At 39.8% G+C, this 27,007-nt stretch overlaps 1 protein-coding gene across 1 annotated transcript; it reads left to right on the top strand.

Moving 5' to 3' along the window:
* Positions 1 to 1,950: 1,950 nt before the first annotated feature.
* Positions 1,951 to 26,819, top strand: LOC105394671 (echinoderm microtubule-associated protein-like CG42247). The gene is made up of 19 exons (XM_048623502.1): positions 1,951 to 3,141; positions 13,727 to 13,921; positions 15,308 to 15,424; positions 15,719 to 15,849; positions 16,561 to 16,688; positions 17,054 to 17,192; positions 17,972 to 18,121; positions 18,513 to 18,684; positions 19,328 to 19,423; positions 22,079 to 22,216; positions 22,926 to 23,057; positions 23,298 to 23,426; positions 23,593 to 23,721; positions 23,833 to 23,961; positions 24,064 to 24,226; positions 24,372 to 24,554; positions 24,640 to 24,735; positions 24,821 to 24,935; positions 25,077 to 26,819. Exons 1-19 carry the CDS (start codon positions 2,638 to 2,640, stop codon positions 25,228 to 25,230), a joined length of 3,000 nt encoding a protein of 999 aa, XP_048479459.1. The 5' UTR covers positions 1,951 to 2,637; the 3' UTR covers positions 25,231 to 26,819.
* The last annotated feature ends 188 nt before the right edge of the window (positions 26,820 to 27,007 follow it).

Here is a 27,007-nt window from a genome sequence, read left to right as displayed (position 1 = left end):
ACCTTCTACACCAGTAGAAGTATGTAGAAGTCTTCTACATACTATACCTACAGCAGCAATAAAAATCTTTTTCCGTCGCAATAGGCTTTATACTTTTATACCATTGAATAATTGCTACACAGTCCACAATTAATGTACAGTCAGCTGCAGAAGTAGCTATACACTTTTGTACCTTGTCAATCTAACAAACCGCCTATCCATTCGTTGAAATATTGACGGTTTGTCAGTTTGTCAAGGTACGGAAGTATAAGCTAACCGTACATAAAATATCTTACATCATTATCAATTTTGAATTAATACCAAAACAATTACAATATGATTCACTCGCTCGTCCGAACAAAGGCAACACTCACACAAAAACAAAATGGTGTCAGGTAATTGGCCGTTAGACCTGCGCTGGCGGGAAAATGAGAAAAAAAAGGAAAAATACCGCCCGACGCCTTTACCCTACATACTAGCACGTGCCTCGATTGACCGGTTGATGCCCGGTGTGCGTCAGGCTTGCCCAGCCATCGATTTAAATAAAGATATAAAACATAGCGAGCATCTTTCAAATATAATTTTGTTGTTTGTTATAGTTTGTTTTAACAGAACAGAACAACAAATAATGTTAACAACAAATAATTCGTTGTGCTACAACGTGTTTGCTACGAGTCTACGACGTAGCGTATGTTTGCTACGAGTCTCGTAGCACTTGCTATATCGTTTAATTGTAGCATTACACTTATAACTTTTTAGGCTTAAAAATTCACTTTTTAAGTAACTATAACATATTATACCTAACAAACGCATATAGAATAACGAGTACTTTTTAATTTTAATAAAAATGTATCAGTGTTAATCTTAACATTTAGTAAGTCTGATAAAAACAGATTGTTACATCTAACTAGGTATCTCATACCATGGCGTGACTAAGCTAAACCTATGTCCGCGCCACCCCCGCGCACACGAGTCCAGCGACCGCGCGCCACGCCGTTCAACACAAGCCTCATTCGGTTCCGTTCACAAAACATAACCGGACGACTCTCCGCCGCCCGCCCTACATCCGCCCAGCTCACTCCTTCCCAATTAATCAGCCAGTCACCACATACCAAGGAGGTCGTGTGTCAACTATCGCCGCTCTGCTCGTATAAAACCTCCCGGAAGAACCCGCAGTGACTTATTGCCCGGACACTGGCCGCGAACCGTCTTCGCGCGAAGCGTTGAGTTTTTTTTTTCTACGTCGCGCGCTTTTGTTTCCAAATTCGAATTTTATGTTTTCTTTTGTGTGTGATTCGATGTGATTATAATGTCGGCCGGTGGTCACGTTTATTTTGAGTTCTAAATGACTTCAGAAGAAAATATGTCTACAGCAGCAGTTGTGGTAAGTTTTTTAAAATATACTAGTACCTAGTACTTAATAAATTATAGGGGCCCTTTCTATATAATAAATAGTTTATATTTTAACCATTAAAATTAGGTGATGTAAATATGTGTAAAGTTAATGGAATTTAAATTATACTAAACATTTATTTGGACTAGAGCCAAGTGAATGTTTTCATGTGGCGTAAAACGGAGTGGGTAGATAGTCATCGGAAGGTGCTTTAATTAATATTAATTATTACTTATATTTGATATGGTGTTGTTATTTGTTTTGAGAGGAGGTTGATAACCGAAAGTCTGTGGTATTTAAAACAAACTCAACAAATTTTTTATCAACATATTACTGCATTTATCGTACTAATTACGCCATGTGGTACTTACCTAATTCGAACTGAGTCGGTTTGTAATAATCAGCATTCCTGTTTCACAACTACTATTTTAAAATATTTATCTAATATATCTTTTTTGAAATTACTGATATTGTCATTCGTTTATCATGAATAAATACAAAACTTTGTAAGCAGCTGATGAAGTATAGATGACGATCAAAGAGATTGCGAATAGAAGATCTACAAATTGTGCAGGTGCTGCCGGTATCAGTAGGTCCAGTGTTGTTTTCATGTAGTGAATATTAAAAATACGTGGTCTACAACCAATTTCCTTTTGAAATTAAGGGCAAAAATTAACAACATGAAGTGAATTTGCATACCCACTTACTAAGGAAAAATTACCATCGCTTTTACAACTCCATAATTCCATACGAAGAAATCATTTTATTTCTTTTCCTACAAATGAACATTTTGCAGAACTAGTTTTCCTATTCAAGACTTAATACATGAAGGCAAAAATATCGATTTCAAACTGAATGTTACCTTATAAAAGTTGATGGTATTTGCATATTATTACGAGGAAATTGCTGCAAAGGGTTTCTTACGTAGTTTTTACTCATGATTCATTTCACAATAAGTCGATGGCGTGAGGCCGCCGTCGCCTGCCGCCGCCGCCGTGACCACCTCCAATCACCCTCGAGTTACATACAAGTCTTTCATTAATTAAAGTCACTTCCAACGCAGCAAACGTTTCAATTTGTTTGCGAACAAGTCAGCAATTACTTGCGAACGGCTGACACCCCCGCGTCACATATCAATCAACACGTGGGCATGAATCGCGCCGCATGAATGGCGATGCGCGTATAGACACGCGCTGTCCTCGCATTAGGTGATTGGAGAGCGGTCACGTGCGGGCGGCGGCGGCAGTGTGCTCGCGGCGCGCGGCATGTCACGTCGAGCGCCGCGCCGCGCTCAGCCGCCCGCCCGCCGGCAGGTGGCGCCCGAGCCCGCGCCCGCCGAGCCGCCGCCGCCCACGGCCGAGCCCGAGCCGCAGCCGCCCAGCGACGACGAGCGCGAGCCGGGTGACTGGCGGCCCTCGCGCCCCGCCTCGCCCCCGCAGCGCCCCGACGATGCGTCCGAGGGCTCGGAGGCCACGGCGCGGCCGCCGCGCGCCGAGCCCGCCAGCCGCTACGCCAACCTCAACTACTGGAAGGCGCGGCGCGTCATGTTCTACCGCAACGGGGACGCGTTCCACCCGGGCGTGGAGTTCCGCTTCAAGCCGGGCCGCGACCTGGCGTCGCTGGACGCGCTGCTGGACCGCCTGTCGGAGCGCCTGGAGCTGCCGCGCGGCGCGCGCTTCGTGTTCGGCATGGACGGCGACCGCAAGTACCGCCTGGACGAGCTGGAGGACGGCGCCTCCTACGTCGTCTCCTCCTACAAAACTTTCAAGGTCCGTGTTCTCTCACTAACTTTGCCTGATTCGAGCATGCCTTCGCACTCAACTTTTTCCAGTTACGCGGAAGTTCCAAAGTAGCAATTACATGTTACAAGCGACACGTAATCTTACGCAATTTGGTGTTTGCGTCGCGCGCGCCGAGGCCGGGACCTTGCCCAGATGTGGGGCGCCGGATAAGCACCACGCACCGCCACCGCCGCCGCACACTTTATTAACAAACATTTGCATGCTGATTGTTATTTAACGAATTTGTTTGTGTTGTAAGAAACGAGGAACCCGCTCGCTAATTGCAGGGAAAATAGCTTTTCGTATAAATCTGCAATTACAGGATTCAGTTGTTGTTGGAATAAAAAAGTGGGTTGAATTTCACTTAATTTGCCCGGAGGCACGATAAAATATTTTATAGCTGTGCCAGTAGCACGTGTGGCAAGCGCGCAGCAGAAGTACTTTGCTTGAGGTAAGTAATATTTATCCAAGTACCACCACTCATTAGGCGACTGCCCCAGACGATCGTTAAAACTAGAACCATAATAATTAACAGTCATCAGAATTTACATGAAATTAGCATAGTTGTATGTTTTTTTTTACTGAATCTTATAAATAATTTACTAATTACAGTCGGGTGACCTAAAAATCTAGGTTTATGGGGGTTGTTCTGGCATAAAATATCGAGATATCTTGGTCATATCTGGAGCGAGGTAAAAACCGTGAGTTTTCCAGCGGGAATGTTAATGAGAATGGGACGGCGCATGGATTCACCTGCGCCGGGGTCAGTGACCCCGTGAATATGCATGGAGCAGCCGGCTGGACAGACCCGAGACATTACTTTAAATTACATTCGGTCACTTAACAAGATCCTTCCAGTCGTCACGAGGCACATAAATATGTCCAACAGCGGACAGTGACTTGCAAGTTGCAAGATAACAAGGAGTACAAGTTTAATTCCGACGTTCATCGGGATGTAGACAATAGACAACAAGGACTCCATGGCAAAGTCAAAACGAAACAGCTTTTAATTAGTGATTCAATACATTCTAAATCCGAAAATGGTTGTTAGAACAAGTTTTCCATAGGTAAACTGGGAAATAGAGGTTATATACCTTTTACCATTATGTTTAACCATGTTTAAAACCTAAAAGCGGTTATGTGATTACTGATTAAACAAAATTAAATTATCTTAAGAAACTTGGGAGATTTTCGCAACATAAAAATAAGTGCAATACGTTTTTTTATATCTCATTGTGAAAAATAACAAATTATGTTTTGACTCTTATTTTTCAATCTACATCTATCTATTGTACAATAATGATAATAATGTCCTCCTAGCCGAATTTCGGCCACGGCGGCCAATCTCAATTGAGATCAGCCATCTACGCAGGAGTAGATTATAGTGCCCAAGTATGTGCGCAGTACACAGGAGCACTCTCTGTTCCATCACTCTCATAGCCCAATGGGACGGATTGACCGACACGACTGGAGAGAGCTAGGCGCAGGACCGACTGCTTTACATGCCCATCCGACAGCATGGATCGTTCCACTGTTTCGGACATCAGGTGATCAGCCTTCTATGTCCTAACCAAACTTAGAACCACAATTTAGAAACACAAATTGATGGTCCCACCCGGGAATCGAACCCGGGACCTCTGGGTCATGAAGCGAAGCTTCTACCACTAGACCACAGAGGCAGTACTATTGTACAATAACGTAGGTAAGTAGGCCATCAAAGTGTAAATCCCGATTATTGTGTTATCGCTCTTTCAACAGCAACCTAAGCTCTGCTATATAAATCACCAAGATAAAACCGCAACGGAAGAAAAAAAACATAAAAGAATCTAGAAAAGCAAAATAATGGTTGTAAACCTATCCGTCTTTCCCGACCTACTTTTTTAATTATTTTCCTTCAAATATAATTTAATTCCGAGTAAAAAAAAACAAATTGTCATCATCGTTATCGATAAGGGTTGAATAAATGAATAATAATCAGGTTCTACGGGAAAGTACTCGTACTTACTATTGTACTAGGTCATCACATCACGCAAACTAGTAGCAATACCTATTTAATTTTGAGATGACTATCGCAACTTCCTTTGTATACATTTATACCTTTTGAGTCGGCTAATTTGTTTAGGTACCAATTTAGTACTTAATTTATATTCAAATTGTTTTTGAAACGAGTTTTCAAACAATTTAATCATTTTCTTGATGCCATCTAAAACGACTACGAACGCTACGAATTTACTACGAATTCGTAGCGCTACGAGATTACTTTGCTACGAATACGCTACGAGTAGTTTTGTAGCCAGCACGGCTAGCCAGTAGATGCTCTAGTTGTTGTGAAGCTACTATTTATAAGCAAATTCATTTATAATATTCTAATTATGCTTTATTTAAACCTAGTTTATTTTGTATGGACACCGAGGGTTCGTAACCAAGGTAGAATGGCAATGCAATGATGAAAGTGTCTACGAGCTGTTGTGTTAATTAGATTAAATTCAATAAAATAAATAAGTAATAAATAAGTTATAAATATAAACACTCACACCTTGTACTAATGTACTCTCTTGCGGGGTAGGCAGAGGTGCATTGCTGCACCCACTTTTCGCCAGTGTTTATGTTAGTCCCAATGTAATAGGGGGCGGGCCTATTGCCATTTCACGGGCACATCCAAGACCCGAGAACAAATATCTGTGTTTAAACAAATATCTGTCCCAGCCGGGAATCGAACCCGGGACCTTTGGCTCAGTAGCCAGGGTCACTAACCACTACGCCATTCAGTCGTCTTCAATAAATTGATTGAATTCAATAAATTTAAATTTTATTTTACCTGTACTAAGTTATTATCGTCCCTGTAGCAAAACCGTGTAGTGCATGAGAAACAATTTAGCTTTTAGTATAAAGATATAAGTAATTCGGTCAAAACCATAACTAAATTAAAATTATTGATTTTTCTTCATTAATTTTTTAACAGTTCTTATGATAACAGAAATCCCACTAGAAAATATAACGATTTTCTTAAACTTATATGTTTTTAATTTTCTAAGATCTTGTGAATGACGTACGTGATGTAATGCTACTCGAACAAAAACAATATTGCAGATAGTTTGTGATAGATGTGGGCCGGGCAACTGCAGTCATGACGTGGACTACATCCGACTAAATTCATAATGTTGTATGAAGAACACGAAATATCATGACTCAGTATACTTATATGTTATAAAATAATCTTGCATTACCCGTCTAGACTACTTAATGTTTGTACTGTATACCTTATCTTTCGTACAATGCATTGTAGTCTGTAAGTCCTGATTATAAAATCCAGGCAAAAATAATATAGAGCTTACAAATTGAGGTTAAGTTATTATCGCACTTTAGATGCAGCACACTCGATTGAAAGCTTTCAACTGCTCCAGTTTTAAAGAAAGGCGCGGACCTCACTGTAATAAACTAGCGTAGCGTACGTACGACTTAACTCCGTGGTTGTAAAGATGTGAAGTAAAAACTACACCCGTGTGTAGCTTGCATGGGCCGGCCGTGGGCCCCCGCCGTGGACGCAGCCCTCGAGCAGCCGCCGCGACCTCTACACGAAATTAGGCATATAGGTCAGCCGCTGCCGATTCTAACAAACAATGTTTCCGTCCCGCACGTCACCGGACTCACTTTTAAACGAAATTCACAGACGCCGAGCGCTGCATTCAATCAACAAACTAACCTACTTTCCCGCGCCCCTCCATTAAATAAAACTAAATATTATTCATAAAATTCACAAACTTATTCCAACAATTAGACCAAGGTCCTGCGGCTAATAAAATCACAATTAAACAATAACCTTCACACAGATTTAAATATTTATTTTAGTCAACGTTTTAGCATAATGCGTATCAGAAAATTGAGTTTCGGCGAATCGCGTGTTGATCGGCGTCACGTGACCCGCTGGGCATAAACACTCATAATGGGTCGGTGTAATGCCATAAAATGTTAGTTAATTGTGGTGGGAGGTGGTGTCGCGATACGTATCGAGTATCGCGCGTTGCGTGGACCGCGGAGAGCGACCTTGGGCCCCTGCCACGGCAGCTTTCCTCCGCCTGCCCGTATTCAAATTTGAATAGTCTACCGCCTCCAACCGTAGCAAGCGGATAGCTCGTGCATTCCAATTCGACTCTTACTTTCTGCATCGTAAAGGCTCTTCTCGTTTGTTGTTAGTGTCGGTGCTTACGGTGCAAGTGTCGGGGATGCTCTTTCCGACAGCATTGTTGTGTTAGTGCTGCAAATTAGTCAGCTGTTAGTTGCAATAGTGGCCTGGTCTAGTACCTCACAAGGCATCCGCATACGAAGACGTATCTCGAACAGAGCTGCTCCGAATTCAATGTAAACAAAGCTTCGTCGCGACCCGCAGATAGCCGACGCGGAATCTATCAGTGCTATAAAATTTTCTACGTTCCTATTCTACGGTGTTGATATTGAAAGTGTAAAGCGAAAGTTAAATTAAATTAAAACTGTTAAAGCCGCAACCCTATATTCCAGCTGGTACCTGCATGAAAACCTGTAAACAAAGAATGTATACGTACTACATTCTGTGGAGTTTTCCATCTTTCTTTGTGTAGAAGTTTTTCTTGGCTGCTACTTATTCATAATAGTTTTCTTCCGTGACGAATTTGCACAGTTTCGCGTGTCGGAGATTCGATCTGTTCTGTTGACAAGCCAGCCACAACACGCTGTGGCCCAGTTTACGCGGATAATTAGCAAAAAATGCTTATTTCCTTCGGTTGACTGGAATAGTGTATGATTTATTGTTACACCTTACGTATATTTTATCAAGAATATGTTTTTGTAAATGCCGCTTTTCTTTAAATATCCTGTGGCTCCAGTGTAACGTGTGATTTAAAGTGACTGGTTTAGTAGTCCTAATTTTTAAAGCTCCGGTATGCATTCATTATTTTCTAATAGGTATTAGAAGATACAATATATATATTTAAAATTATGAAATATCCATTATCTAGATAGTAATATTTTCTAAGAACATTCAAAATTTTAATGAAAAGCTAGGTATAATATTTAGTACCTTTATATACAACCTAGTATACGATTAGATACTTTGCTTTATCATAGAGCTTTCCATAACAACTCAAACTGATAAAATAAACAATACGAGACAGTTGCAACAAAGAACCACTTGAGCTGCTCATAAAACCAGTAACTCAACCGCCTTATCGTCCGCTATGACGTCCTTCATTCGCTGTAGTCAGCAGTTTAGTTGCGATTACGACTCAACGACAATTACCCAACATGATATGAAGTCTTAACTCTTCACTCAAAAGCTCAGAACACATAACTGATGTGTAGACGAGTTCTTGAGTGCAGACTTCTGAGAGACGTAGCGTGCGACGCCCTTAAGCTCGCTGACCGGCTGTCTGTCTAAAGTATATCCAGTCGTTAGATGAGGAAGGCTAGGATACGGTTGTGGCGCTCCTTGAAAAAGACCTATATCCAGCAGTGGATAGTTTTTATCATCTGATGACTATGAATCGAAGTCCATTGCGGTCACTGTCTCATGCTAATTCGTGAGCCGATCGTTGCGATGCAGACAAACCGGACCACCGTCACCCCGCCACAGTATGCTAAACACCCATCCCCGGTTATGCTAATGCTAACTGCATGCCGACACGACAGTGCTGTTGTCCCTAAGACGACACAGGGACTCTACTTGAACTTGACTCAAGTGTTAGTGGATGGCATTACCTCCTGCACTTAATGATCACCTGGTATTATATCGACCATATAAAGTTTGAAATAATAATCCAAGGCAATTGCAATTTATAATCTAACATTACAGTATTTACCTATAGGTAGACAGTGGTTTTCATTCAGTCGTTTCGCTTTACACTTTCAATATAACGTTACCAATTCACAATTCAGTTAGACACCAAAACGATCGTGACAAAGACTTCTCACCGTATGATGTGAACAAACGGAACCATTAAGGTCCAAGTGGAGTCCCCGGATACCACCGTAAAGGTATCATCGTGGCTGTGGGCGTGTGAGCGCAGCCAGGTGGCGTCGGCGTGGCGGCCGCGGCGCAGTCGCTGGCTGCAGCAGGAGAACTCCATGCTGGACAGCGACGACGAAGCCTTCGTCGTCATCTCGCTGCCCACCGCCTCGCCTCCTGTAAGTTCATCACTGCCTGGTACCTTTTCCCTCCAACCATTTTATAATGCCTATTTTTTCATGCGATTTCATGTTATTTTCACCAGCTTTCTAATTCGGATATGTTTATTTTCATTTCAGCTCATATCGGCTTTGTTTTAAAGTTTTCTACTCAACCCAATTGGCTTGTTCTCAGATTCGGATTTTAATCCAAAAGGTATACAATTGCACATTTGTTACTAAGTGTTCGGTGTTGTGTTGTGATACAATAAGTAAATCGCGGATAATAAAGAAAAAACTCACCTTATCTTACCGAATAGGAAAGAGCGAAACAAAATGTGGACTAACAGGCGCATTCCGTCGCCTCCGCCCGTGGTGCAGCGGCTGAGCCGGCCCGCCACGCACCGGGCGCGCCCGCACCACCGCGTGCAGCGCCCGTGCCGCAGCCACTGGGTCGCCGACTCCACCAGCCCCACCGATAGCCTCAGCCCCAAGTCCGACAGCACGGTCCTCAGCCCCGTAAAGACCGTGCTAAGCCCAGTAAAGAACCCGATGCAATGCCCAATCAAAAGTCCGGTGAAAAGAAATACGGACACGAAAGCTCCGTTCTTTGTTGTGTCGGTGCAGAGCTCCGCTAACGGGTCGCCGGTAAATCTGTCTATAGTAAGTCGTGATTAGGTAGTGAGAAGAACACGTCACGTTGTTAAATAATATGGACACGTAAAGAGAGTTCGGACACTAACACTAAGCATATCCATAGTAGCGTTAATTATTATTGAAGATGCACTAGTATTTACTGCAAAACACAGCCGATCACGGTGGTAATTAACTTAATTCAACTGTTGGACTGTGCGACAAGGTAGTAAAGTACGTACTTCAACACAATTCCAGGTAAATATTCATGGGAAAGGTGCGTGAATCTATTGCCTACAGATAGGCAAGTGTAATGTCGTGTTCCACTTGTATTAGGTACGTTATTCGTAATGTATGCACAGATTGCCATGCAAATTACCCTCGGCTCCTTACCCCAAACTTACTAATTGTTTGAAGAATTCTGCCTCAGTTCTACGAAATTGTGACGGCTAATTTGTCCCCGGTAATTAGGTCTAGCCTACTTAAAATTGTTGCTGTTTGCAACTTTCTAGAAATATTGATATTTAGTGATTTTTTATGGTTTAGACACTTATTGTACCTTTAACTACAATACAGTTACTGAACGGACATTATAGTTATGATTTTGTTTACGGGTTTAGCTACTTAGCATTCGTACATTATAGTAAATAGACTTAGGTAATAAAAAATACATAGCCATTTTCTCATTTTACGATCATTATACTTAATTTTATGTAAATCTTCTGTATAATTGCACTAGTTTAGTATGTAAAGCGGCTATTATCAACAGCCACATTACTCATTATGTGCCATTATGGTACACGTAAAGTAATATGCATTTAATACCGTTCTACTGTTATGGGTGAACCCAATAACCATAAAAGTACATTAAGTACTTAATCCGAATAGAGGACATTACCTGCTTCAGGAGAAAAAATATACATATTAGGATATATGTGCAAATCATAACTTCACTAATATGCATGCATGCAGCATGCATACGAGTAGAGTTTACCTATAATTACGTATAGCTAGATATGTTCAGGGTGTGCGCGAAAAACATAGCCTTGACTCGCTACTCGTGCTAGCGGATAAAAGGTTTCATTTCAAATTGAATTCTAATGATTCCCCGATACAGCCGAGCCCAGCCCACTTACCGTACTCAGCGACACACCTCACATTTTCAGGCATTATATTAATTTCAGAAACGCCGCAATCAACTTATTATGCAGCAATTGAAGACGTGACCTCGTTCACTCATGTAGCTTATGCCTTACACACGTGTTCCAGCCATTCTGCCCGGACCCCTACAGTCTCAGTGACACTAGGGGCGGTCGGGCCAGGGTAGGCTGGGGGCGGGTGGAGCTAATTGCACGCACAAAACGCTGGCGATAAGACAGGGGTGTCCTTGGGCGGTCAGTAGCTCCGAGGTCAGGGACGGGGCGATCGGACCACTTATTCGTAGTTTGCGCGGATTTTTGTTAACATCGGCCAGTGGTGTTTGAAGCGCCGCGCGCGAGTGTTGTTGCCATAGACAACTAGTGATAGACAACTGTGGGTAGCTGGTAACGGTTGGCAAAATACCGCGCCTCAGGATTCGGTATTACGCGAAGAGCGCTGAGGATTTGAGGGTGACGGTTATGGTGAGTAATAATGCAGGATCGAAGAGTCAATCAGTTAGATAGACAAAATTGCGGTACCTAATTTATTCATGTACTTAATTTAGTTAGTACCAAAAGGGATTTAAGTTTAATTAAAATCTAAAACATTATTAATATAGTAATTTATCATAAAACAAACGCTCACAATATCTATCACTTCATAGTAAGAATTTAGGTCGCATGCAGGTTAAAAACATCGGCATTTCTAAACAAACGGCTTAAAAATTTCCAAGGCAGAACTGGTCGAAATTCTCTTAGCACACCTTTAAAATTCTTGAATAAAATAGCTTTAAAATAACGAGGTTCGTGCCAACTTAATACCACTGGCACAATAAAATAATCCGACCATTAACATGTGACTTAGAAACCACAGTTGACGGTAGTTGCATTATTAAAACGACTGTTTTTGCTTGAACCTATAAATCGTCGTCGGCCAAGCAGAACAAAACACATTTTAGTTATAAGTAGGTATTTATTTGACACATTTCCTTGAAATTCTCGAATGCAAACAGTATACTACGGACGTTGCCAAAAATCAAAACATGAATTGACCTTCTGTTGCATCTACTTCATAACTACTATAATCCACATTTCGTAGCGCCGCGTAGCAATACCGTAGCACTTTCGTAGCGGCTATAGGCTGCGAACCGCCTAATGCCTCGGCCTTGCATCAACAAAAACAAAAAGCGCTTCTTCAACATTCAATCCACGTCAGCATACATTTCCCTGAACAAGCGCTCGCTCAAACATCAAATACTAGAAGACTAGACTTGTTTGAAGAAGTACCCCGATATCTGCGCGGGAGGTGTGCGGGGGGGCTGTGTTCAGCCTTATGCATCCGAGAATTAGGTTTGAATTCGTGTCAGGGGCGCAACCTAAAATATACGATGATTATAGGCGGAAATAATGAGAGTACGGTTGAAAACACTGAGCTTTAATACATGCTATTAGATGCAGGAACCTATTAGGACCTATTATAGTTTATTGTTGGAGATTTAGCAGGCACTTTAGGATTGACCTTTAGAGGTGTTTTTGCTAAATTGTGAAAATTGCCAGTCTTGCATATTGCGTATTTACCTCTATAGTGGTGCACTTATTGTAAATCTATGTTTAGTACCTACGTATGAAAAATATCTTACTGACAGCACTGCAAAACATCTATTTTAATTTAGTACAAATTATTCCTCGATTTGTTAGACACAAATAAATAATTTGTTATTTTTAGTATGTTACCGTTTCAATAACTGTTTAACTTTATAATAATATGTATAGTATATAGGTTAGTAGTTAGTACCTACCTACTATATCACAAAGTCACTCATAAAAATTAAGAAAAACACCAAAGTCGCGTGTTTTCTGAACTTTTGAACGATGTCGCGTGACCGATCTCATGAATCATCACTCGACTTTCTCACTGCACTCACGATTTTCACAGAGATTTTATTTAAAATATTGCTGCTAAATAACAAAGTATTGTACCTTATCGCTGTAACTTGTAGTCACTTTATTGCCCAGAGGTGGAACTGAGTTCATTCAAAGTGTCTAAGGTTCAAAGCTTAACATTCACGATCGAGGGGCAGTCGCCTGTGTTTCTTACATATTTACTTACTTATTTTATTTTTAATTTATTTCTATATTTTACATTTAAGCAAAGTCCCACCCTAGTTGAAAATAAACAAATATAGGTAGTAGTATTATCTTTCTTTAGGTTATGAAGCTGCTGATAAATTTTGTTACCTTATAATATCTGATATTTACAAACTCACTCTAACCAAGATAAAAGTAAACATTTGGTTTCATATTTATATGTTACTTTTACTACCCCCATCCAGAAACGCAGTTAGCCTTTAGCTTTGTTGTAATTTCTGTTATTTCGTGTCTTTCGTCTCATTTGCCGGAAACAGATGGGAATACGGACAATACTCAACTTTGTCACTGCTTTTAAATGCTAGCATTACATTTTGATAATCCCTATTTTCTTATTGTGTTGAAAATTTTAAGATACATTTGTTATTTGTGGGAAACGGTGCTGTTACCATTATTACTCTGTTATATGTATACCCATTGTTTACAACTTTACAATTTGCATTGCATACAATTTTACAATTATTTTTAGCTTTTCCTAATAAAACAAAATAAATCTCTAACACACAAATCCCTTGCAGGCGGCGAGTTACGGCAAGAAGAACGGCATGTGGTACGGTGGCGGCGGCGGGGGCGCGCCGGCCGGGGGCGGCTGGAGCCGGGGCGGCACGCGCAAGCAGAGCGTGGCGGAGAGCGACGCGCCCCCACCCGGGGGCGGCAAGCCCACGTCGGGCCGAGTCATACGCATCATCAACAATATGGACCATTCTATACAGGTGAAAATGTAGGGTTTTGGAAGTTTAACCTATATTTTCGTGGCACTGTACTTATTTAAAAGCTTTTGAGTTATACATTTGGTGTTGGTGAACGTGGAATTACAAAACCAAGTAAGACCGGCAGCGGCAGTGACTTATGCGTATTTGCATACTTATTTAAAAATTACTGTGATAATATAGGCATGACCGTTCTTTATGGATGAAAAAACCCTAGTTAACATATTGCGATTTTATGCTAAAATTTAATAAGACTTCAGCATTTATATGAGTCATTCATTTTAATAAAGCAGGTCATAGTCATAATCTCACTCATGCATTTAAATAAAAGTGGCAACCTCCTATTTCGTAACGAATTCACATAAAATTTTGCATTTCTCCATACATTATGTTATTGCTCTACATTGTAAAAGTCGACAGTCGTAACAATTTTATTGTTAAAAAGCAGGTTACACACATAAATATTACATGCGAACGTACCATTTCCATAAGCGTACATTTTATCAAGCATCGAATAATCACCGAGGAGTAATACAAACGTTATGTGTGCAGTAGTTGTTGCGAATATAGAGTATAAAACACTGAGTAAAATCATAAAATAAAATGAATAACCAGTCCATAACAACGACGTCAATAAAATGAATTTTCAGGAAATTCGAGAAATGGTTTTTCTTTTCAGTAAATCGATGGAACTGATTTAAAAGAAAAATGGACGTCAAACTAATCCACCGATAGAACTTTCATATTATATTATCAGACAATAATAATGGCTTGACTGCTTCTTTACTGAAAATTTGGTAATTAAAGCAAGATACTGATACACTTGCTATACTCAATTGATCAATGCTCATTACCAGCAATCAACACTTAATAAGCGACACCACTTAGGTACCTAATTCATTTTAGGCAACCCACAACGGTTTTTTCTTTCATTTCAATTCTGTCATGGTCATGGGTCCAGGATCTTGCACCCACTATTTCTTACTGTTGGTCTACTCTATGATGCAGCTTTGATGAGAAACTTTCGTTACAGCGCCCTTGAGGTGCAAATACTATGTAATATAGTAACGAAGGTCTCGCTAAATTACTACTGAATGGTGGAATATATTAGAGAATATCCGTTTGTGATTTGGGTATGTAATTTTCTTGATCGTTTTTAAACTACTTTCTTATTTCTTTCTGTAGGTATATAAGTATTATAGGTTGGTAGTGTTTAGAATTGCATAGTACGAGTATGTTGAGCACTTGTGAGTTCTAGAATAAAATGCATGCATATTTTATGCGAATCGGATTTTTATATAACGGTATGCATGGACTATGGAAAGTATGTGGTGTAGGTACCCAAGGTTTTTATTTCGTAAAGGCTATATTAATTATTTTTTGTTCCAGTGTCGAGTATTACTAAACTTACGCACAACACAACCTTTTGAGGAGGTTCTAGAAGATTTAGGACAAGTTTTGAAAATGAGCGGAGCCAAGAGAATGTACACCATCACAGGACAAGAAGTAAGTTTGTGCAGTTAATTATAAGCAAATCAACATAAGTATAATTTGAGAAAGAAAGCAGTTTTGGAAGACCTCAAATGTTACAATTATCTGTGCAATTACGCATAATTCAGATAAATTCGTTAGTTTTCCCAAAACTATAAGTATGTAATGATCTTTGTGATGTAATGATGTCAAAAATAATAATATAAGCCCTCGGTACGCTTAGGCTCCGAACCCCCCCTCTCGGGCACTAAATAAACGGTATTTCACCCACTGGGTAGTGGGTACTAATGTACTATTTGTTTCCGCCAGGTGCGTAGTTTCTCCCAATTACGCAATGAGTTCGCCGACGTGGAGACGTTCTACCTGGGCACCGTGATGGTGGCGCCCGCGCTCAGCCCCGGCGTCAGCGCGCCCCTGCCCGTCGAGTCGCCGATGAGACGGTACACACACACACACAGACACTCACACACACACACACACACACACAGACACTCACACACACACACACAGACGTGGAGACGTTCTACCTGGGCACCGTGATGGTGGCGCCCGCGCTCAGCCCCGGCGTCAGCGCGCCCCTGCCCGTCGAGTCGCCGATGAGACGGTACACACACACACACAGACACTCACACACACACACACACACACACACACACACTCACACACACACACAGAGACGTGGAGACGTTCTACCTGGGCACCGTGATGGTGGCGCCCGCGCTCAGCCCCGGCGTCAGCGCGCCCCTGCCCGTGGAGTCGCCGATGAGACGGTACACACACACACGGGCACATAAACACAGACACCATGACGTACATCATGGTGGAATGACCGATGAGACGGTCCACAAAATACAAACACAAAACCCGTATATTTCCCACTGCATGATATGGGCCTCATCGATCTCATCCAAGACTGGAGGGTTTTAGCCATAATCTCCTCTCCCTCTTGCTGGTTGGTGATACACACACTCTCACACTGACTAACAGAACTACCACTATTTTATCACTGCCATCTCCGAGCTGGTGACTGACTGAAAGATCAACTATCCACTAACCAAAGTCATAACATAATAAAGGATTAAATAAATAAATAAATAACTCCAAAGACGAGGTTCCCTAAAGATCTTTCTATAAAAGGCCATTCTTCGCAGTTCTCGCTCCCGGGCCAACGTAGCCGCCCCACCAGTGGTGACGGAGGACCTGCGCGGGCGCCGCGCCCGGAGCAAAAGTCGACCGCGAGTATTGTACGCGCCTGAAGGGGAAATCGTACGGAACTCAGGTAAATAAACTTAGACTTTGAATACATATATAAAGCGTATTATCTACTATGTCCTCTGGAGCTTTTATCCATATTTTATTAACTAACCGGCCGATCAGTCATCTAATCGGGACATAAAACTCATGAATCCATTTTCTCTTCTGAGTTTCCAGAAAGCACCTATAGACATGTTCAAAACCCATCTACATCAGCTCTGTGGTACAGAGAAACCGTACGTGAACTATCAGTGGCCTAATCGGGATATAAACTCATGAAACCATTTTCCTTTCAGAGTTTTCAGTAGCCTTTATACTTTATACACCTAATCAAAACCCATCTACATCTGCTCTGTGGCACAGAGAAACCGTACGTGAACTTGTCCACAGACTACACTCTGCTGGAGGTTCTGAAGGAGGAGCCGGTGCGCATCACGATCCGCGGGCTGCGGCGCACGTTCTACCCGCCGATACACCACGCGCCGATTGATAACCTGCCGCCGGAGAAAAAACTGCAGCTGGATTGGGTGTAAGAACACTTTATTTACACTTTATTATATACAAACAAAACACAGTTACAAAATATAAAGTTTTACATAGTAAGTAACAAACTTATAATCTATATTTAATTATCATCATCATCGAAAGTCACTCCACAACTTTCTATATCCAATCATTACCGATGACCCCATCGATTTGACTGTGGACGCGCTTTTCTAAGGGCATGTGAAAAATTATTCCTATTAAGGTTCCTATTAATTATTTTGTAATGCCTTCCATAGCATACGTATAACTTCAGTAACGTGCCGCTATTGAAGTTGGTATACTTTTACTTCCTTACTTACTTTACCTAAATATTTTGAGCACAAATTCAATGAAGTAGTGAAACCTATGACGCAGGGAGTTACCTAACTCGCGTGTTGCTATTCACATTGAGCTAGAGCTAACGTAAGTAAAAGACCTACAAGCGGTAATCAAAATATTTGGTAATTCATCATACTTACTCCTATTTATTTAAGTAGTACCTAATAATATTGAAGATTATACATTCTTAACGATAATAAGCAGCCTTTGTACACTTGTTGTTATATTTTTAAGATACTAGTACGGGCCTGTTTCACAATGTCTGGAATAGGGATACCTGGTGGGATTTAAGACATGCCGTCCCATTGACGGCATGTATTTTATGGAATTTTATCCTAGGTAGCCATAATCCAGACTAATCCAGAAAGAAACCATATCTTTAATGCACCGAAATTTAATAGTATTTCTCCACTTTTGTTCCTTACCTCTATGTATTTCTCGCAGCTACGGCTACCGCGGCGCAGACACCCGCAAGAACCTGTGGGTGCTGCCCACCGGGGAGCTGCTGTACTACGTGGCCGCCGTCGCCATCATGTACGACCGCGACGAGGACTCGCAGCGACACTATATAGGACATACTGAGGACATACAGTGGTGAGCCTCCTTTGAAATTAAGAGGAAAAAGGTTTCACAACCCCCTTTTTGGTCAACACAATATACCCTGCCAACATACTAATAAAGCATCACCACACAAAACCCCTCCCCATAACTTATGCAAAATCATCCATTAAACTAACTAATATCTATTCAGGAGTATCGAGAAGCACACATTCCATGCACTTCCGAACCGCAGCACATTATTAATTTCAGGTGAACTCAAAACTTAACCTTCTTTCAACACAGTTTTCAGTAACCCATGGAGCATAGAGTTCATATCTCAACTCAAGCCTTCTTTCTTAACTTATTTCTTTATCCCATCCCATGCATCATAGAATTCTAATCGAACCTCAAACCTTCTTTCTTAACTGTCTTCTTTCCACCCCAGCATGGAGCTCCACCCGTCCCGCGAGCTGGTAGCCAGCGGGCAGCGCGCGGGGCGCGGGCGCCGGGCCCAGGCCCACGTCAGGATCTGGAGCACCGACACATTGCAGACTCTACATGTCTTCGGCATGGCAGAGTTTGAGGCGGGAGTGGCTGCTGTCGCGTTCTCGCAGCTGGTGAGTGAGAAAGAAAGAAAGACACATTTATTTTGTGCGGGGTGGAGATAGGAGAATGTACATTCGAACATTGACATAAATATATAATGTAGATTGTAGACTATCTTCATGTCTTCGGCATGGCCGAGTTCGAGGTGGGCGTTGTGGCTGTTGCGTTCTTGCAGCTGGTGAGTGAAAGGGACAGGGATGTGTGGTTTTGCGGAGTGTGTGAGTTTGAGGTAGTGGTGATTGGCTTCTGGTGATGATGATGTTATAAATGAGACATTTAACTGATAGTAGAGCAAAAGCAGATAAAAGTTGATCAGTCACATTTATTTATTTATTCTTTTGAACTTACTCTTTCTTTCATTCGTATTGAACTTACTTTTACAGAAAATACGTTTTTGTTTAAAAATGCTTACGATGTTTCTCAACCTGTTCAAGTTAATTACTAAGTGTGTAATGCATATTAGTCTAAGGGCCTGTTTCACAATGTCTGTATAATAGCTACCTGTGGGATAAAAGACATTCTGTCACTCTTTAATTATGTTTTAGACAGTGACAGCACGACTTTTATCGCACAGGTATCCCATTATCCAGTCATTGTGAAACAGGCCCTAAATAGATAAGTATTTAACTTATTTAATACCCAATTATCTTCTAGAACGGAGGCAGCTACGTGCTGGCGGTGGACGCGGGGCGCGAGAGCATCCTGTCCGTGTGGCAGTGGCAGTGGGGACACCTGCTCGGGAAAGTCGCCGTAAGTTTATTTAATAGATCATTTCAATAACTGATATCACGTCACTCACGATCAATGAAAAAATTTCAGTGACCATAGCACCAAATTACTTCTAAACTGAAAATACTAGCTTAATGAAAGTAAATTTAATAGCGTATCAGAATATTACCAACTCAAAACGTAAATTCAAAATTCAAATTCAAAATTGTTTATTTACGTTAGCCAAAAAGATGCTTAAATGCTAGTTGCTAAAGCCTCCTTTTATGTATTAGAAACACCTGTGCCAGGAGACTCCGCTCTTCCTATAGATAATGTAAATATTTTTATTAAATTATAAATTCAATGTTTAACTGTGAAATTGGGGTAATTTGGTGTCGACATTTGGTAAGCGCAACTTTTTCATTATACTCGTGAGTGTACTTGCTGAAAATAACAAACCTCTCTCAATCACAAGTGCTTATCTATCCGAGATTCGAACCTTTAACCCTGTGCTCCGACAGTTATTATTTGAATGTCTTGCTCACTCGTAAATTGTGTTGTCTCACTTTAATTTATAAACATAAAACCGTCTAACCAAGGTCGAATAAATTACAGTAAGTACTCGTACATACCTCAAACATTATTCGGTCAAAACATTCGCAATCTTTGTCCCCAAATCTTTTAATTAATTCCCTACGTAGTCTCTGTGTTTCGTTTAACATGTCTGTCGTATTAGTGACGTCATAGCCTTGGATTTCAAGGCCAGACGACACATTAAGATCTCATTCAAAGATTGCAACGACACGATAAAAAACTAGTGACCACTGACTAACCAGGCTACGACCTTCGTTTTATCTTTCTTAGTGGAAGTGGGAGATAAAAATAATACCTGCATTTTCCTTGAAGGAAATCTTAGGTGCTTCAAATGTAGACCGCAAAATAGGGCTATTGCAGCTACGGGTTATAAGTGCCACCTTATAAATAAAACAATAAAAAAGAAATAAGAATGACTAAGTATTTAATGTTGGTAAATTAAATTATAAACATAATGATTATCGTAGTCGTTAACCTATTTCGTTATTACGAGTTGCAATGATTAAAATAATTATTAGACAAAGTGTGCCGTGGCTAAAAGACAAATGACTTGAACAAAAGAAATGGCAAACTATCTACAAAAACGAAATACTTACTCATAAAATGTTACATGTTGTTTTTTACCACCGTCCTTTATCATAACAAAACATAAGTTAGAATCGCGAGTTCAACACACCCCGCTACGAAGCCACGCCCCCGCTACGCCGCTACGATTGCTACGACTTCGTAGCACTTTGCTACACGTCGCTACAAGGTTCATATTTCAGCGTGTTTGTTTACTCAGCATAGTTGGTAGGGATAAGAGGTTTGCGTCAAATCCGTTGCCTAGCAACAGTGGCGACGCGGTATGCATGGCCAGTTTTTATGGAGGTGCTTTCGTACAATTGCGCGTTTTTCTAGCACGCGCACTTTTTTATACAGGACCTAACAACTAGTCTGGAAATCGACTACGTATACTCAATCAATACTTGAATCAGAAAATTAAAAATATTACCTACTGTGGTGTATACCTAGTTATAAGATCTACTTAGTTACTAATACATATATTATCTACCTATACCTATACTATTCGTGCGCACGTATGTAACCTTATGACTAATAAATCAGTATCTACTCAGTACTCGCGGGTTTCACTCCTCTCCTCTAGCTACCTCCTTACACTACTGTAATACTGTATTGTATAACTAATACCATAGAACAAAAGTTATGTTATCACGAACACGATCCAATTTCCTCGTAATTATTAGTTATGGATATTGAAAAAGAAATATGGTCACTAACTTTAGCTACAAAACTAACAAAATATATTTTTGAATACATAAGTCGAGTAAGTTTGGCAGCTAAAAACGCTTCCGTGACCGCATAAAAACTCAAATAAACCAAATACTTACTAATAAATTTCCACATTTTCCATTTTCTTTTTCGTATTCCAAGGTAACATAGGGAAACTAAATCATTATGAAAAAATGCAAATCTGAAGAATATCAGCCCGTGTGAAAATACCAAATAACAGACTATACTTACCGACTATTGAACGTAGGAGACCTATGTGTAGTTAATAGGCATTGAGTATGACACCCGAGTCCGCGTTGTTCTATGTTAATAGGTGATGTTCATAGTTTATTTATTTAGGTACTTCATAACATACCTATATAAAATTACAGGCTAAAACTATATTTCGTTATAATTATATGACGTTTATTTCGATTTTACTCACGAGACACTCGATATTACTAAAAATGCCCCCGTTACAACTTTCTTCAAATAAGGGTTTGTTTTGTGCTTAGTGGCCCTGAGTGCTTTACCAAAGTTCTAGGTTTCGATCCCTTCAACGCGCCTGCCAAGCGTGGAGACTATGACAATAACTCTCCATTCTTGGAGGAGACTAGTGTCTTACAGTGGATAATTACGGGCTGTACGTTTAAATTAAACTTTTAAAAGGCAAGGTACATAATTATGGCCTTAACTGCTAAAGTACGAAATTCTTGATTAAAATACTTAACCTTCTATCAATTCAAACTTTTGTCGGTCTATGTGCCAAACAACATGTATCCGTATACAATTTATACAGCATCCTGTACATCCTCCTAATCTTCCCCACAGACCCTGCAAGAGGAGCTGACGGGCGCGGCGTTCCACCCGCTGGACGACAACCTGCTCATCACGCACGGGAAGGGCCACCTCGCCTTCTGGAACCGGCGCAAGGACGGCTTCTTCGAACGCACGGATATTATTAAACCGGTTAGTCTGTGAGGGGTATTTTCAACTTTGTCGTCAAGGAAGTTTTTTAGGTTACTTCTAGTTTTTTTGGTATTACTTTTATAATTTTTATATGGTTTTTTTATCGTATTGTTTGAAACTTTGATTTTTTTTGTTTTATTCTTTGAAAACATCACTGCAGAAAAGGCATTGACAAAAGAATAAAGAGGACTTGGCATAAAAATCGGTACTTAAAAATATATGGTCGTCTCTTTTTAACTTATTGGTGTTATTGTACGTAAAAAAGGACAACAGTAGTTTTGTCTTTGCCTAAAATTACAACATTGCGATCGGTCGCCATGTTGATTCGTTGATTGACCAAGATTGACATCCAAACACAAGGTAATTCAGCTGTCAAACAATTTGTTTGTTTACATTTTTCAAGAAAAAAGCCGCCATTTTAATTGACACCAAAGTTTAGGTAAGCGCATTTTTTTCGTTGATATGGCATGTCCTCTCTTTATTCTTTTGTCAATGAGAAAAGGCGAAGGCGGGAACAGCGGGAGAAGGAAAACGTTGTCTATGACCTTTGCAGGTTAAATGTTAGTGATGTGATAGGTATGACTACATTTTACCGATTCGGAAAAATAACTTAAAAATTATTCCTAATACATACATAAATGCATTTAATTTTTTTTAATTTTTAATATCATTTTGTACTATAAAAAAAACAATATTAACATTTCATCAGCCATCACGCACGCACGTAACTGCTCTACAATTCGAGCAAGACGGAGACGTGGTGACGGCGGACAGCGACGGGTTCATCACAATATACAGTGTGGACAGCGACGGCGCTTACTTCGTACGAATGGAGTTCGAGGTAACATTTCGAATAGTCAATAATACTTATTGGATGTGGCAAATTGTATACAGGGTGTTAAAAAAAATACAAAAATACAGAATGGATTTTTACCATTAAACGTCCCGAGGGTAGGTTAATGTACCCATCGTATTGAAAACTTCACCAATAGCTTATTTGTGACACTTTTAGAATGTATTTTAACGATTTCAATGTAGCTATTATACGATTCAATATAATTTTACTAATTTTTATTTACAGGCACACATAAAAGGCATAAGTTCCTTAGTCATGTTATCTGAAGGGACTTTATTGTCTGGAGGAGAAAAGGATAGAAAAATTGCCGCATGGGACTCATTGCAGAATTATAAACGTATAACGGAAACAAAGGTAAGTAATCCTTACTACGTAACTCATGTGCCCTGTGTTAGATATGTCACTGATCTGTAGGGTGCTCAAATTTTTGATACAAAAATTTCCTACTGATAAATGGGTAGAACAGTTTGATTGTAATCTATACTTTTTGATAAATCAATCTATATTATTATTCTTTTAGCTACCAGAATCTGCCGGTGGTGTCCGTAGCCTATATCCTCAGAGGCCAGGAAGAAACGACGGAAATGTTTACGTTGGAACTACTCGGAATAACATTATGGAAGGATCTCTTCAAAGAAGATTTAATCAGGTAAAGTACCTACTTACGTAATACATAGTACTTTTGTGATCGTAAGTGTTTGGGTATGTTTTTCCTCTTTCTTCTTTACGATCTTTAATTCAAATATTTTATTTCTTACAGGTGGTATTTGGACATCACAAACAACTTATGGGCTTGGCAGTCCATCCCGATGATGAAATGTTCGCTACCGCTGGTCATGACAAAAATATAGCCTTATGGCGTGGTCATAAGATGGTTTTCGCCACTCAGGTAAAAGCGAATAGATTTGCTTTAGATTCATATTTTTTATGATAAAGTTCTATATTCGCTTGTGGTCCTGTCTCATATTACATGTTCAAATATTGATTCCAGGTTGGCTACGAATGTGTATCTCTAGCGTGGCACCCAGTAGGGGGCGCTCTGGCTGCCGGCAGCACGGAGGGTCACCTAGTTGTGCTGAACGCTGATGCAGGAGCCCATGTGGCCACACTTCGAGTGTGCGGCTCACCGCTCAATTGTTTGAGTTACAATTCGGGTTGGTTTTTACAGTTATATTTTATTTTTTAGCTGCCGTGTTTTATAAAAAGGACACAAGTTTTGTAGGGATTGATATCATAATTTGAAAAAGTACTAAATCAAAGTATCTAAGTTCATTTTACTTACATTGTTTTATATTTCAGCTGGAGACATTTTAGCGATTGGGTCGCAAAATGGAAGCATTTACCTGTTCCGAGTATCACGCGACGGCTTCTCCTACAAGAAATCTAACAAAATTCGGGGTGCTCAGCCACTAGTTCAACTGGATTGGAGTCTTGATGGATGTTATCTGCAAACAGTGACTGCAGACTATGATCTTGCTTTCTGTAAGTGACTTTAAATTAATTGTATTTTAATTTAATAATTATGTAGATAGGTACAGATCAATAACTATTTATATTTTATTTTCAGGGGATATCAAGGCATTATCACCAGAAAAGAGTCCCATAGCTATGAAAGACGTTAAATGGTCTACATTCAACTCAACAGTAGGATTCCTTGTGTCTGGTAAGATTTTTAAAAGACCGAACTTAAATTTCTTACTTTGCCACTTGATAGACACTGAGACTTTGACAATTTTTCTTAATTTCAGGCATGTGGAACAACAGATTCTACCCCATGACGTCACTGATTTCTACTGCAAGTCGATCCGCAGCCCAGGACCTCCTCATCAGTGGTGACTCCGATGGTTACTTGCGACTATTCAGGTGACTTATACTGCTTTAAAACCTTTTCTGAATGTTATTATGTACACACATCAACATCATCACCCGTTTATAATTTGGTAAAAATTGTAGGTATATGAGTCTACCATTCCAAATAATATAATTATATTGTTTCTATTCCAGATACCCTTGCGCGAGTCCAAAAGCAGAATACAATGAGATGAAGGTGTATTCCGGGGCCTTATCCAGCGCACGTTTCCTGTTTAACGACCGGTGCGTGGTGACCGCTGGAGGCATGGACGCCGCCCTCATGCTGTGGGAGCTGGTGGATGATTAGCAATCAGCCGCGCCGGGGCTGGAGCCGCCCGCCGTCGTGGTCGCGCCCCCCACGCCATCCCCACCCCCTGCGCACTTCCTAAACACTTTCAGAGTCCTAGACTTCGATGAGCTTGATTGAAATCAGTCTAACGACTCACTCGGCAATATTTCCATGGCGTATTTCACGCTCATTTGACTCTTTGATAGAGCCTGTTTTGAGCCAAAGGTTAAAGGTCTAGCTGTTAAGCTAAGAAAGATGGTGATTGTATGTTTATTACTGAAGGAATTTGAATTTCATTGTAGCTAGTAAAACAACCTAGGCTTAGGTACAATTATGGTGATTGAACATTGAATCTTTGGTAGGTCATATTTTATTGCTTTAGAAATTGGCGATCGTTATATATGAAGGTATAATTAATTACTATGTCATTCACTGCCGTTCATAACTTAAATAAATTTTGTTATAAGGTAATAAACGATACCTTTATTAGGTCATCACCTAGTTACTGTCCAATGCTAAATATAATTATGCTTCCCCAAAGGAGCGCCACAACACTCTGTCTCTGTCCATTCCTTCCTCATCCAGCCATTACACCGGCTGCCTGTATGGCATTATGTGAAATTGACATATATTTAAATTAATCACGGAACTTATAAATAAAGAACTTAAAGATAATTATTGTAGAAAGGAAACACCATGATTAAATAACTACTTAACTGTATAAGTACTTACGTACTAAACATGCGTGAGAGATATAATAAAACCGACACGATGAAGATTTAAAAAAATATATTTTATCACTTTATTGATGCACAGTAATATGCAAACCTTTAGCAACACACAAATAAATGCAATAAGTTAAGTGTACCTATGTCACCTATGTCATGAATTGTATAAGAAATGTTACAAGATTATATCCCCTACTTTTTATTAATTTTAATACCGGCGCTACTATGTTTTTATATATTTATTATGGATATTGAGTTATTATGAATGTGATGTGTATGTTTATTGAAACCTATACTAGTAACTTAAATTCAATGTTTATTAATTTATCAGGTAGGTATAAAAATGTGGCAGGCCACTTAGGTACCTTTTAATATTTTAAAATCATATCATTATATACCTACTGATTGTACTCATAGTATTTATGAGTACCTATATGGGCTGGCATAAAAGAAAACATTTAAGTATTGAATTTTAAAATTAATTAAGTAACCAATTATACAACACTTTTGCAATACTTGGAGACGTGCATGATAATGATATTTTTTATGTTTCCCGTTATTGGAAAATAATAGAAAATAAATATATGAAAATGAGTCTAGATCTTAGACCTAATTATCCTCCGAGGAGGATTGCTATTGTTAGTACCTTGGTACCTACTTTATTAATTTTTTTGGGAGGACAAGTCCATTAGTAAAAAAAGTTTATCCTTAATAAAATCTTCTGCATTTGCACATTATTAGAATTAAAATTTAAGTAAAAATAGGACCCAAATTTTGTAGCTACTGTTTAAGTTTATAAAAATAAAGATAAAGTTTTTACTTGTTCCAGTAGAAAAGTCTTCTATTTATAAATTACATGAATAAATGATACCGAAATTATTCACTTGTTTTACTGCTAAAGAATTTATTAATAGTAATTTAGGTATCTTACAAAATAATTTTATTACGCTGTGTGCTGTGATAGATACATAAACTGTTAAAAGATCTATACATAAACTACTAAAAGAAAACCGGTATATCATCGGTAAAATTTATTATAGAACATCACTAATGAGCGAGTTGTCAAA

Source organism: Plutella xylostella, chromosome 10 (assembly GCF_932276165.1).
Source record: "Plutella xylostella chromosome 10, ilPluXylo3.1, whole genome shotgun sequence".
In the NCBI taxonomy this organism is placed as follows: Eukaryota; Metazoa; Arthropoda; class Insecta; order Lepidoptera; family Plutellidae; genus Plutella; species Plutella xylostella.
Note: the sequence above shows the minus strand (reverse complement) of the source record. Positions and strands in the feature narration are given on the sequence as shown.